Source organism: Folsomia candida, unplaced genomic scaffold (genome assembly GCF_002217175.1).
Source record: "Folsomia candida strain VU population unplaced genomic scaffold, ASM221717v1 Fcan01_Sc001, whole genome shotgun sequence".
In the NCBI taxonomy this organism is placed as follows: domain Eukaryota; kingdom Metazoa; phylum Arthropoda; class Collembola; order Entomobryomorpha; family Isotomidae; genus Folsomia; species Folsomia candida.
The window spans coordinates 17,711,561-17,725,187 of NW_019091193.1; the positions used below are offsets into that span (position 1 = coordinate 17,711,561).

The 13,627-nt window shown below is 36.9% G+C and overlaps 1 protein-coding gene across 3 annotated transcripts in view; it reads right to left on the reverse strand.

Annotated features, from left to right (window-relative positions):
- LOC110843507 (lachesin) overlaps nt 1–12,884 on the reverse strand; it is a 42,311-nt gene extending 29,427 nt beyond the window's left edge. For all 3 annotated transcript variants that reach the window (XM_035846245.1, XM_035846246.1, XM_035846244.1), the window contains exons 1-2: nt 12,386–12,884; nt 11,798–12,305 (exon numbers count right to left, since the gene is read on the reverse strand). In XM_035846245.1, the coding sequence (XP_035702138.1) occupies nt 11,798–11,882 (85 nt within the window). In that variant the 5' untranslated portion in view covers nt 11,883–12,305; nt 12,386–12,884. The remainder of the gene's footprint in view (nt 1–11,797; nt 12,306–12,385) is intronic.
- Nucleotides 12,885–13,627: the final 743 nt, after the last annotated feature.

The following is a 13,627-nucleotide window of genomic DNA, read 5'->3' on the forward strand; positions in this document are numbered from 1 at the left end:
AGGAAAAGTTGGAATCATGCACCTCCATAAGTCAATTCCTGATTACGGCCATTAAGATTTGCTACTTGATCCTCCTTTTATTACTTGGAAAGTGGTGAAGTCTCATAAACTAAATGATCTCAATTTCTCTCTCAATTTTTCTCGTCATAATTTCTTTGGGGATTTGAAAACCAAATTTTTATATGCATGCTAAAATTCGTAAAAAAAAAGTAATCGTAATTATGATTGCAAATTATCCTCTGGTGGTTACGTGCACTATTGAGATTTATGTGAAAATCATAAAGCATTAATGAAGACCAAATTTGCCATCATAATTTCCATACTCAATTTACACTTTGACAGGATTTATGGATGACCATAATGACTCTAATCATTTCCTACTTGCTAAACCAATATGATGATGGAAATTTTAGCGAGAACGAGAGAAAGTTGATCATAAATACATTTCACCAAATGGTAGGCAACCCTACCTGCTCTTACACCGTATCAGGTAATTTTAAATAATTTTAACCTAATGTCTTTAACGTATTACTAATTTAGTTTTATGCTGGTAGAATGAAATTCAAATTTTTAGTCACTTGTAAAAATGGGTTTCACATGGGTAAGTATATTCATAGATCAATCTTTCTCTTCGTCGTCCAGAAGCCAACTCTCGACACTAAAATCCCAGCGTTTTGGTGGTACACTATGGCTAATGTCATGTTACATTATTTTCATAAAGTACAAAAGAGCTAAGCAAACTTTGGTCCTTTGTTAGTTATTACCCTCCTTCCTCTGAAATGCAAGAGTTTGGATATTACCTTTAATATTAGAGTATCACATCGTTGATACTGTATTTATAGTCCATTCAAAGGAAATCAAGAAAGTTATAAGTTAACTTGGTAAACAGTGACGGCTACAACAAAACTCTTTCAAACTGGATGATCGTGGCACAAGGGCAATCATCAACAACAAGGCTGCACAATGGAATGAATATAAATGCAATGCACAAACAGAACATTGAACACGCCGACCTAGCGACGCTATAAAAGGGGCTGCCTGCTATAAAGCAATAAAGTCGATCTTGAAAGTTGGTCGATGCCAAACCACACGCAAACTTGCCCAACATAATAATAACCAGACACAAATAAGAGCCACTTGCTAAGCACGTCGTTGCAGCCAATTTTTCTAGAAAACGATTAGCTTTAAGGGCGAGGATAAAATGTTTCAACGCCACAGTAAACGACTTTCAGATGACCAAATAAATTTTAAAATTAATTAGTAGTCACTCTCTGCCTCTGTATCTGTGACCAACATGAGTATTGTAATAATTTAGCGGCTACATTGTTTGCTAAAAATAAGAATGTTTCATTTGTAGCTACATTGATTACCTTCCGTGTACAATCAAAAATTGTTAATGCGCTATTCTCCTGAATGCTGCTTTCTCTGTAATAAAACCTGGACGAGAATCTGGATTAGATTCAGAGAAATGTAGACTACGTATCTCACTATATATTTCGTTAGTGGTTCGGTGGTTGACACGGATTTTTGGAACAAGTAGTGAACTTTAGTTTATTGCCTCTGCTTTCTGGCTGTGTATTTTTTTACGTTGAGGGCGACATGCTATTGCATTCTTGCTCATGGTGTCTGTTGTCTCGTTTTTAGGGTTTAGTAAAGTAGATATAAAACAAGGGTTCATTTTCTTCTTGTATTTGTGTATGTTTTCTCGTCGTATGTGACGTGAGGTGGCGGAATTTGGTTTAAAGATGACATTTCGAAACCAGATTTGAGGGCAGACAATAGCCATAAACCAGCACCAAGAACAACCAGCACTTCCACATGTATGTGGTTGTATGTAGAGGGGTGAGTGAGATAGTAGAAATTGTATTGTTCAGAAGACGATGGTAGAAAATGTGTGTTTCCTGTTACTTACAACTTCTTGTTGTTTTTAAGCTGATCTCAACTACGATAATAAAGTGCGAGGAATATAGCGAATTTTATAAATCTGCAGTTCTCGTTGGTAGAAATTGCCTGGATATTATGGAGCTGTATAAGGCTGAGAACATGGGGATTTTAGCTCTTTGGATTTTGTCAGTCAAATTGGCCTTCTTTTATGGACCAATCTTGTTCTGATGGGCACAGAAAGAGGAAAAAGAACAGAGAGAAGGAGTGAGAGGAGAAAAAGTCAGCAGTGTAGCCTTTTACAGAACAAGGGCGACGGTGAAAATAACATGACCTTTTGAGATAACATATACCTACACGCTTATAGACGAACGCGTTCCCTTGTAGAGCAGAAAACTTTCCTCCTTCTAAACTTTTCACAAAGATAGAATCATGATGGTAAGTAAGCTGCACCGATTTTAAATTAATATGGCATGTAAGAGAATGCACTCCCGCTGCAACCTCGTTCAGCCAGCAAGAGACGCAAAGAATGGAGAAAACAAGTCCCGCGATTTACATCCAATCAGGAGATGCAATGATTGGAAAGTTGGAGTTTATCCGAAGGTGAAAGTTTGGTCGGCATTACGAGCGAAGGAGCGAGTGATGAGTTAACAAGTAATTCTACCAGAATTTGAAATGAAGTGTAGACGGAAGTGTATCGAGTTAATTTGGCAAATGATAGTGACAAGAAAAGGTGAATTCCTGAGGTTTTACAAGTTCCATCAAGTGGAGGTTGCCCAACGCGTGAGTAGTGGCCGTCGTGGGTGAGGTTGGCTTGAGGTTGACTTGAGTTGGGGTGGTAATGAGAGAAAGGGACTGAATGCTTAAACAGCAAAGGTCCCACCAGTCCGTTGGAAATAATATGAAATAGGATGTGTCTGGAGTCTTAAGTAATTCGATGTGTATGCAAATGAAATTTCACGCAGAGAGACAGAGGAGCAAGAGTTGACTTGGCTCCAGCAGGCGATGGGTGAGACGAGTGGTAAGTGTGCTACATTTACAACTATTGTATTTGTATTGCGGGTGTAAAGAGATGACTGTCCTCTTGTACAGCTTGACTTGACTTTCCTTTGACACCACGCTGGTTAGCTAGTTGACTTGTAGAGTGAAATAATGTAATAATGGAGATGAGGTGGGAGAGGACGGAATCTGCTAACGTTATTTAGATAGCGAATAGAGGCATAAAGCTGTAGCCAATTTGTTGAATTCTCCGCGTCATGATTTGTCCAGATCCCATCGTATGCAACTTAAATTTCATATGGTATTTTGCAAGGAGGACTATATAAACACACGACTAATATATGCAAAATATTTGTACACTAATTAAATTCTTTCACAATGGTCAATTATGCGCTCAATATATCAATTATCCAAGATTACTTCACAACATATATTTGGTGTATTGCTGCCCATGACATTGATTGCCGTGTGTAGAAAATAAATAAATTGCGGTTACCTAGTTGGCAGTGAATCATATTTCAAGTACGATAATGACGACAAAGTAGTATGTAGCCTTCAAATGCATGCTTAACCGAACAGACAATAATAACCTCCGTCGAGATTTTCAATTTTAGTATAATCTTACAAATGGTAATTAGTGGCAGGATTTGGTTTCTTATCCTATAATTTTATCATACAGTCAACCACGCTACGGGCATAGTTATGAATAAGATATACGCTACGCATAAAGAAGAATCATCAAATTAGAAAGAATTAACGTATCTGAATAAACACGTCACGCCGAGCTGTGACAAATAGATATGTGCATTTAAACATTTCTCGCATAAATGAAGATTTGTGAAAGAGGGTGAATATGTATGAGCATCGCTGTTTGAGAAATCATAACCGTCCTTGGATTTAGATTCAGAGGCTGTACCTCCTTCGACCCTGTAATTGCTTTCACCTTCTCCTCCCTTCCCTCTCCCAACTTTTCAGCTTTGGGGAGGTTTGTCTTGATGATTTTTTTTATTCTATTACATGTTCAACTCACATGTACATACATTCCTAGCTCATGGCTGGGATTTATCTGGTGGAAGGAAAGAGCACAAAAGTTGGCTACTCGGCGGATGGTTAGCAGGGTTAAAGTCGGTTGTGCAGTATCATTTCGTTTTATTATGACTTAGGAACAGTGAGGAGAAATCGGTGTTGAAGTGAAGTTTCACGGCATGGAGGGAAATGAGTTTCATCGACAAAGCTTCTTCTTTGCTCACCCTCCTCCCCTGGTGCTTCTCGGGCGACGATAGCGAGGGGTACCTTCCTCCAACGAACAACGACCACAACCTCACCAACGACGTCTCATTTGAACCCTGTGCGGATTGCAAGTACAACGGTTGATGCACGTAAAAATGAATGAAGGACAGAATGTACGCAACCACAGTCAGTGTGCATTTTTGGATGATGTGGCAGAGGTGCGTAAAACTCGATGTTTTGAAAGCTTTTCCCTGTACTAAGGGTGTAAAACAGGACTTTGGTGGATGGGGCTGAAGAATTTGAAGTTTGATCTAATAGAGGAAACGAACAGAGAAAGTAGGGAAAAAGTTGATGCACACGATTCTCAAGGATGCAACAACAGGCTGCATACATCTCCTCATCCATCCTTGTCATTGTTGTATGGATGCACTTGAGAGTTTCGATTTTTACATTTCGACCAATTCCAACATCCGATACTTTTCAAAAGTAATCCACAAATTCCTTCAATTCATTCAAAGCTAAAGTTGCGTAAAACTTTTCATCTCAAGTTCTCCAATGTTTACACAACAGAGGATAAACGAGGAGGAGAAATTACATTTCTGAGCGACCATATTTAAACACATGTACATAAATGGACATACAGACTAAAATAATATACAAAAATGAGGACTGCAGCAGATGAGTATTTATCAAAACTAAACGGATTGAAATCCAAATCTGTGAAAATTGGAGCGTCGTGCGTAGAGAAAGATCTTGGTTGCGGTTTGTATTGTTTGACACTTACTCCGCTCCAACTTGATGGGGTTGAAATTTTACTCGCACAGCAAAAGCTGAAAAAGCGTTCTTCTCATCCCCGAATCCTACATATGTATGTACAGACGTATGTATATCAAAGGCTGAGATTGTGTGTGTGCATCTGGGTAAGCTGCACAAGAAAATAAATGCACGCAGTCAGGAGTCAGTGTGGTATCGTAGTTTATCTTGGAGTGTTTTGCGTTTCGGTTGTTACCCCTTTCCACTCACTTTCGGTACAAAAGTAACTTTCTCCATTCATTTTATTTCGTCTCCAATCCTACTCCTCAGCTACACATGTCTCGCTATACGCAACACGACCTCTCCGCATACCACAAACTTGATCTTCATCTATACGTATATGCTTGTTGTCGTCGTGAAGGCAAATTTTTAGGGGTATCGTAGAAGAAAAGTTGGCTCAAATCTCAAGCCCTGAGTATCACTTGTACTCTCCTCTCTCTCTCCCTCGCAGTAACCGGGTTATTTATTCAATAAAATTTGAGTAGGACAAATGAAACTCACAGTTCTAGAAACTAGAAATAAAATTCAAAATTAATTTGTGCGCTTTGATAACAAGGAATTAATCAACACTCGTAATTTATATTAGATGCAACTATTAAAATAAATTTTTCCAGGAAATGTACTAGCGCAATGACGAACTACATTAGGTTTCTGATATGCCCCCTTCAAAGGAATGTTCCCTTTGTCCCTGACATTATCATGAAATATTGCTATTAAGTGGGTTGTACTACTTGACTCTGCTTAAAAAGTCAACGAACCACACCGTCAAGAATGCAGTCCGGCTAACACAAGTAAAAAAGCGACTGGCATGTGCACACTGCGCGTATTTATTCACAATCCCCGTAAAGTGATGTCGGAAGTTCTGAAACGGTTCTGAAACGGTTATATAATAAATATTGCCATCATAAAACTCAGAAGGTTGACCCAGAGCAAGCACGCTGAGGTGGTACAGAGCCCCCAATCCATGCATACCTGCTTCCACCAGGAGGTTGACATATTGACCATAAAATGTGAAAGTATGGATATAAAGAGAGAGGGAGAGAGTTTGTATAAAATAAAAAAAGTAATCTCACGTTGTAAAAATATTCTCATAAACCAAAAACATGCATTCATGGGGGACAAATATTGCTTTTTAGACAGCTTCTTTGCCACTGCTGTCTGTCCTTCGTCCGCAGGTTGCTATGTATCTCCGCTACTTCCAACTGTATTAACAACACAACAACGGTCTTCTTTCCATCCGGTTTCAAATTACCAGCGTACGAAGGAGAGAAAGCAGAGGTGAATTATATGGAGGAATAAACTTTTTGACAACCAAGCGAAAAACGTCGCCGTCAAAGAAGCATAATGAAATTGTATACACAAAAATTGACAATATGGTGCATAGCTTTGTTTTGTGTCACAATAAAAGTAAATTAGCTTTTCATTTAGTGTCCGTGTCACATTTTCTTACTAAATTGGGCCTTGAAACGCAAAATGAGCAGTTTATGGAACCATTAAATGAGATTTATGTGGAAGAAATTTGCTAATAAGCTCGTATTTCATCTTATGATTTTTGGACCAACTAACTTTTCACGGAAAATATTGTTTTAGTTTATGCTTGGCTAATTGCAGCTTTAAATATAGAGTGTTCCAAATTTTGGCAAGATTTTACTGATTTTTTCGACTAAAATCTTTTTGTTCTAAAGGTTGTGGTCAACACATAAGGTCTTCAGAACATGTTTATATGTTCTAAATCTTTGTCAACTACAATTTGTAACGAGTCACGAAACCGAACGATCTTGAACTTCTTTCTTTATTTTTTAAACTTGTTTCTGACAGAAAATTTTATCAAGTTCTGCAAATTGCAGAAACTGGTTGTTTAAAGTGATGTTTGCGATGAACGACTTGAATATAATTGTTAAATTAGTGATGTATGACAAATATTAAGGAAACCACATCGCCATAGATGTTTACGTACTTTAGTAGGTGAGCATCTAGGGGAAAGTTGAACATCTTGAAACGGTACTGAACGAGTTACAAGTAAAATTCGTTGCAGACTTTGGGTTTGGAGGAGCTGTTGGATAAATTCATCCCAAGTGTGCCATTTACGAAGAAACAAATCGAGCTCAAAAGAAAAAAAGCCTCAGAGGACCTTCTAGCAGCTCATTCATTATCCACTAACCTTTTAAACCCAACTCATGATGCAAATGGGAAGCCTTTTTCATATTGACTCGTTGGATAGAGAAACAGTCCACCATTCTTTAATACAGTTAAATCATGTCTAATTTTTCTTGGGTGGGTGCAGCCTATCCGATCTGTCTACTGCACATGAATAGACTGATGGTGGATGAATTCAGACCTGGTTTGGTCTGTTTATTGTGAAATTAATTCTTTTTTTATCAGTTCATAAGAGCAATCCAGGCTGTAGTTCAATCTCTAAAGCGCTGAATTAAATTGATTTCTTTATTTGTTTATATATGTACCACATGTTTATGTAGAAGATAACTTATAAATAAGTTCGAGCTTAACTTTATTTAAAAAAATACGTTCGTTGTATAAAACGATTTATGTCTGAGAAACCATATCATGATGTGAATATCAGTAGATAAGTCTAATCATAATCATAATTGCATACACAATACGATCGGAATAAGTATATACCGTAGTAATCATGTAATAAAACTGGATAACCTGTACAAAAGATATGACTGAAACACACTGAGCAAATGCAGCTTACGTCATCCACATATGTACACAAAACCTCGTTCTTAGAACATCCAGACAAGGAGGAGTAGAGAAGCAAGTGATTTCAAAACGAAAGAACAACTGGTCAAAATCCCATGAACTGGTTTCTCACCCTGTCTCCAAATTCTCGTCGTATTATTCATCATCCACCCGAGACGTTCAAATTTCACTTTTGTGTAGAATTTATTCGAAACTTGGAAGCACGAATGTCGTCATTTCTACTCAAACATCGTAGAGTGTGATGCCTATACATGGATATGAAATGAAGTATATACATAGTTGTGAGGAGAAAGGAGAAAGAAAATTTGAAAATCCGAACATCCTTCCTTACGCACAAAATACGAGAGTGTAATGAATGATTTTGCTCAAGCTTAATTTGTATTTGCGCCATTACGGACTTATTTGCACAAACTTGGGCAAGGATACTACAACTGCGTATAAATATAACCCAAATTTACTCCCATGCACATACGACCGATGCGAGTGAAAATCTAAACTCATATTAATGACGTACCTATATTCGCACATACATATGAACCCGTTTATGTTCATATAATGTACCAACCTTGTATTGTGCATCTGTATTGCATAACAGCCTCGAATCTTTTCATAGAAAAGTACGTGCATACAGAATTTGTAGACAGGGGGGAAACTTTATAAGCAAACTAGCTCATACCAAAGAAAGTTCATATTTTGTTAATTGAGAATTATGACTCTGTTTTATTCCTCATTTCATGTGTTTATAAACTCTTTCTAGACTTTGTGAGTTTGAGCTAATTTAATTGAGGATGTTAATAAACGATAAACATGGTAGATTGGGCTCTGGTGAAAATAGAGTTTGTATAGTTTGCGAGAAACATCAGGACAAAGTTTTACATTAGGTCTCTGAGAACTTGTTCTTAACATGTATGTATTTACAGGCAGCTATTTAGCCAACATATGTCGTATCTCTATCAGAATAAATGCTCATTTAACCTGCTCAGACTGAGCAACAACACATTACTTGAGTAATTATTTTTATTTTTTCAATTGAACTCAAAATCTTAAAATAGAAACCGAGACACTAACTGCAAGTTCTGCTGTAAGGTGAAAGTTGGCGTCTGTCTGGTCTGTCACCCTTCGGTGTCTGTTGACATCTTGCTTCCCCACTTCTTGACTTGACTTGAGATACGGAGACTGAAACTACGGAGGACAAAGACGCCATCCACGACACCATATGTGCATACTTATTGTTAGTTCAGCTAACTAAAGCAGCGTACAGGTCTCTTCTTCTCAAACAATCAACCAACCAGCCAACTTAACTTTAATATTTACTTCGTCTGCTCACCATTGTCTTATTGTTACCTAATACTTTTGATCTTTGTCCCCATCTCTCACGAACCTGAGTAATTTGATTTATATTCGGTAATTGAAGAATAGAATTAGAATTGTACAATGAGTGATTGTTGCAAGTTTCTCATTTTAACGGAGAATACCAATTGATTCGCATATGTAAATATTGAGTAAATATTATTGGAACAATTCATACTTCTCTAATTACTGCACATTTAAACAAAAAGCAGACCAAACCATTCTCAAAGTTAGCCTTGCAACAAGGCAACAAAGAATGCTATATATTTATATGAATGGCGATGACAAAGAGGTTGAGTATTTATATATCGCAGCTTTTGGGACATGAGCATGTTTTATATTTCCTTGTGCTCGCAGTATTGTGGTGATGGGACCTGGCACAGGATAGGAGATGTAGAAATGAATAAAGTGCATAATATGATACCGTTATACATTTCATGAATCAGACGCGTGTAAGCTGCAAGAACATGCAAAATGCTGAGCTCAGCCAAAGCATCCGTTGGTGAAAGCAACCACCACTATGCTGAGTATACAATTGCTGCTCCCTCGATGCAATACAAGGGTAGGAAAAAGAACTAGCAGGCGAGACAAATTTATTATTTGGCATATTACGTATTCCAAGAGATTGTCATTCCCATTGATCATTTTGCGACTAGTGGTCAGTAGTCAGTCACTGCATGCATATTTATTATGCACATTCACACACGCACTGCAGGAACATTATACTTTTAGAACAACAAACGCTTTTAAACGTGCATAAACAATGCAAAATTTTTAATCTTCTTCATAATGGGGCTTCGTCTTTTATCATAAAAATGTCTGGAAAGAAACTCTGGGCAGCAGTGTCATGGTGTCCATAAGCCCTTCATGCTTAATGCATTTGTTTAACTGCACTACAACTTTTGAGGAACGTTTTATCACAAACTTATTTCAGAGTTGTGTGTGTAAGTTGTGTGCTGAATTCCGTCATGTCTTTCTCCACACTATTTATGTGAAAGCGTGCTGCCCCCGGAATGGTTTAGTGTTAGTATGCTGGCCTTTATTTTATGTAGATAGATATGCCCGAATAAGTGTTGGTACGTGCGTTTCTTTGAGGGGTAGTAAGTGAAAGGAAGGGGATAATTAGGACACAATTTCACACAGATAAGAAAACTTTAATTATCCTCCTCGGTTGCTCTAAGCAGTCGAGTCACAAGAGATATCGCTCCGCTACTTTACTTTCTCTCTCTCTCTTTGCTCGCATTAAAGACGTGGGTTTGCTTCATTGCATTGGGTTCAAAGGATCCCAACCGCCAGTTTGTGTTTCAAAGGAATGAGTATCGATATCTACGGAATCAACTCGATCTGCATCATTTTAATCCACCCGAAAACCAGAACTTTACCTTCTACGACTATAAGTTAATCAAATTTTGCTAATTACTTTGGTACTCGAGTTCCCAGGAAAAACGTAGTAAACATACGATACGTAAGAGGTATACAATGATTCCTATCTAACAATGAGCCAGATTAAAATCTTAAAAATCTTAAAATCTGAAAGTAATCGAGCTGAACTGGTTAGGCAAGGAGATTTGCCAATAATTTTATAAATTAAATATGTATGTGCATCTTAAATTGAGGTACATAAATGTATACATATGTATATTTACTTTTTATTATTGAGATTCTCAATAAAAGTCTTCCCAAGTCAAATTTACTTTGCATATAAGCTACACAGTGTTTATGTGCACTCGAAACTGGGCCTAATGATGACATTAAACAGCAATAATGATCAATTCTAAAGGTAAATGTCGAAAAGCTAATGTTTCCAATTAAGTTTAATTGAACTAGTTAGGTACCAATTAAAAGGGTATACTTATAATTACTTGTGGGATGGTATGCATGAGGACGATAATGAAGTACTCGTATGTGGTAAGTTTCCAGTAAGTTTCCTTCGAAATGCATAAAATTGTTTCTCGAAATCTCTACGAATACATGTGCATCGTATCATCATGGTTATCTTATCAAACCAAAATACTTGTACAGCTGTTTCAAATTATATTATGTAGGAAACCTGACACAAAAACTAGATGTTGATACTTTGATTCTCTGCTCAATCGATGATTCTAATTTTGTTTAGAAATACGATCTCCTTCCTTCTCCCTCATAAATCTCCAACTTGGAGTTGGCTTCAAAGTAAGGGGAAAATATTCAATAATTAATTAATTTTTTGTGAAATGCTCTTCACTTACTTGTACACGTGCATTATAAACTTTGCATGTGCTCATTTCATGTATGAGTAATCTAATCTACGTTGAAATCACTTACAAAGAAAACGGGAAAACTATAGCATGACCAATATTCACAAACTCATGTATTGCCTTATCCTAATCGAGCTAATTCACACCTTTCATGATCCTTCCCGTTGAAACTAGAAATTAAGAGTCAATTATGGAAGTGCATATGGCTCTAACTTAAGAGAAAGCAAGATATGACTTGCGAAGTATGAGGCTACAATTTGTTTGATTGACGCAAGGAGACATGGCAACTTAATTATTTCTTGGCTTCATGGCAATAATTACACCCTTTTAACAAATGGGTGTGACAATAATCGAATTAAGTAATTAATTATTTGAAGTGAGATATTTTATATGGTCGGTTTATAGCATCATGTTATGTAAGTACGTGCAATATTTCCCAGAAAAATACATAGACCGGTTTATTTACAAGGTTAGTCGCCTTATTTAATTTGTGTTAATTATTAATACACATCCTGTGTGCACACAGATGTGTATTTATATGCAGGAGAAAAAATAAAACTTACGAATGACGTCGCTGATGGACCCTTTGATCAAGGAATGGAAAAATATCCAGAACAGGAGGCTCAACACCGAAATTTCCATCTTCATCTTTTAACTTTTCAAGTCCAAAATCAAAGCAAACTCTAATAAGATGGATTTTATTTTGGTTGAGAGATTATTGAGGTCTCGTTTGGTCAAACTTTCAATAATATCAGTCAATTGAGATTAAATTAGACTCGTTATTTGATATTTTCGCTGTTATTCGCTCGATATGGTAAACGTGTATTAAATTTTTATCTCGAGTTTTGAATTTGTAAATCAACGAAGTGTGTGCCCAATGCTCTTTAACACTTGTGCATTGCATTAAAATAGTCACTATTTACGAATAATTTATTTTAGTTTATGTTGTACATAGAGCGCATAGACGAATGATTTAGCAATATAGGCGAGGGTTCGATTATTCTTTCACCGTGAATGTAGCTTGGCTTGCTTTGTTTCATTAGTAATTCATTCACTTTAGTAATATCGACTCTGAAACATAAATTAAAAATAGTTTGAAATACTTAAACCGAAAGAGTAATCTTAATGCAAACTGAAATGTCTCAACATACCCCGCAGCTTATTTCTGCTCCTCTGCATGTAGAGTTTACGTGGCTGAAAAGAGAAGGGATGTAGTTGGAGAGAGGTGAAAGTGAGACATCAACCACCACCAGAAACTTTCCCTTATTTTCCACCTTTGTAGCAAGAAACTTTGTGGTTCGTGATCAAACCAACTTTTTAAACGTTTGGTTAGTGCTATTTCTTTCTTTTATTTTTCGTCTTTCTCTTCCACAGCTTGGTCGACAAAGTCCACAGCAGACTAAGTTATCGGTTGCCCTGAGAGTGGGTATTTGTATCCTAGCTCGCCTCCTGTCTGCCTTCTTCCACCCAAAAATTACTCACTCTGATCAAACCAACCCAGACCATCGCACACAAGTTGGAGTTGTAAGGTACGGATGAAGAGGGTGGCTTTCTCCGGCCGGGGAATCAAAGGGAAAGTGACTGACGGAGCGGCGGAGGGAGAAAACTCGAGATTTTATTAAACTACACCAAACCATAAGAGTAGAAATAGTGGTGACGATGTGTCTCAGCCTGCACCGTTTTCGAGCATTCAGTTGCATGGTTTAGCGAACTGAATTTTGGGTGGGTGCATGTCAATTTAAAAATTTTTTGAGACGTGGATGGATTATAAATTCAATTATGCCAATTTTCATGATAGCTCTGCGAAAACTCGCTGTAATATTCAAAACAAATACAAATAAGGCACAATAATGTATATTTACAGAATCATGAACTAATGGGAAGGTGGACTTTTTAAATACATGTTCAGATTTAATAATTTATTCCACTCATTTTCTCATTCATCTTAGATTATATAATATGTACGTATTTGTACACTACTGAAAACTTTTAGGGTCCAACTCTTGTTTATCTTTGTAAACCTTTGAGATTTGAGTGCTAAATCTCCCAAAAGCAACAAATCTTTATGCTAATCACGCTAAAACTCTTTATGATAATCTAAAATGAAACTTTGTCTCTTTGGCGAATCTCGAGACACTTGTCTCAAGATTCCATTCCAATTAACATTGTTTGCTCAAGTAAATTACAATTTGTTCACTAATCATTGATCCATCTGTTTGAGTGTCAACCCTGGCGACAATATATTTAAAACCATTGTTAAGACCAAGCAAGTGTAGAACAAAAGTTAAACTGATTAAATCTGAAACCAAGATAAACAAAATTTAATTTACTTTACTCCCCCGTAGAAGATTAGAATTCTTGATGAGAATATTGGAAAATTCTCCGAAAGCACA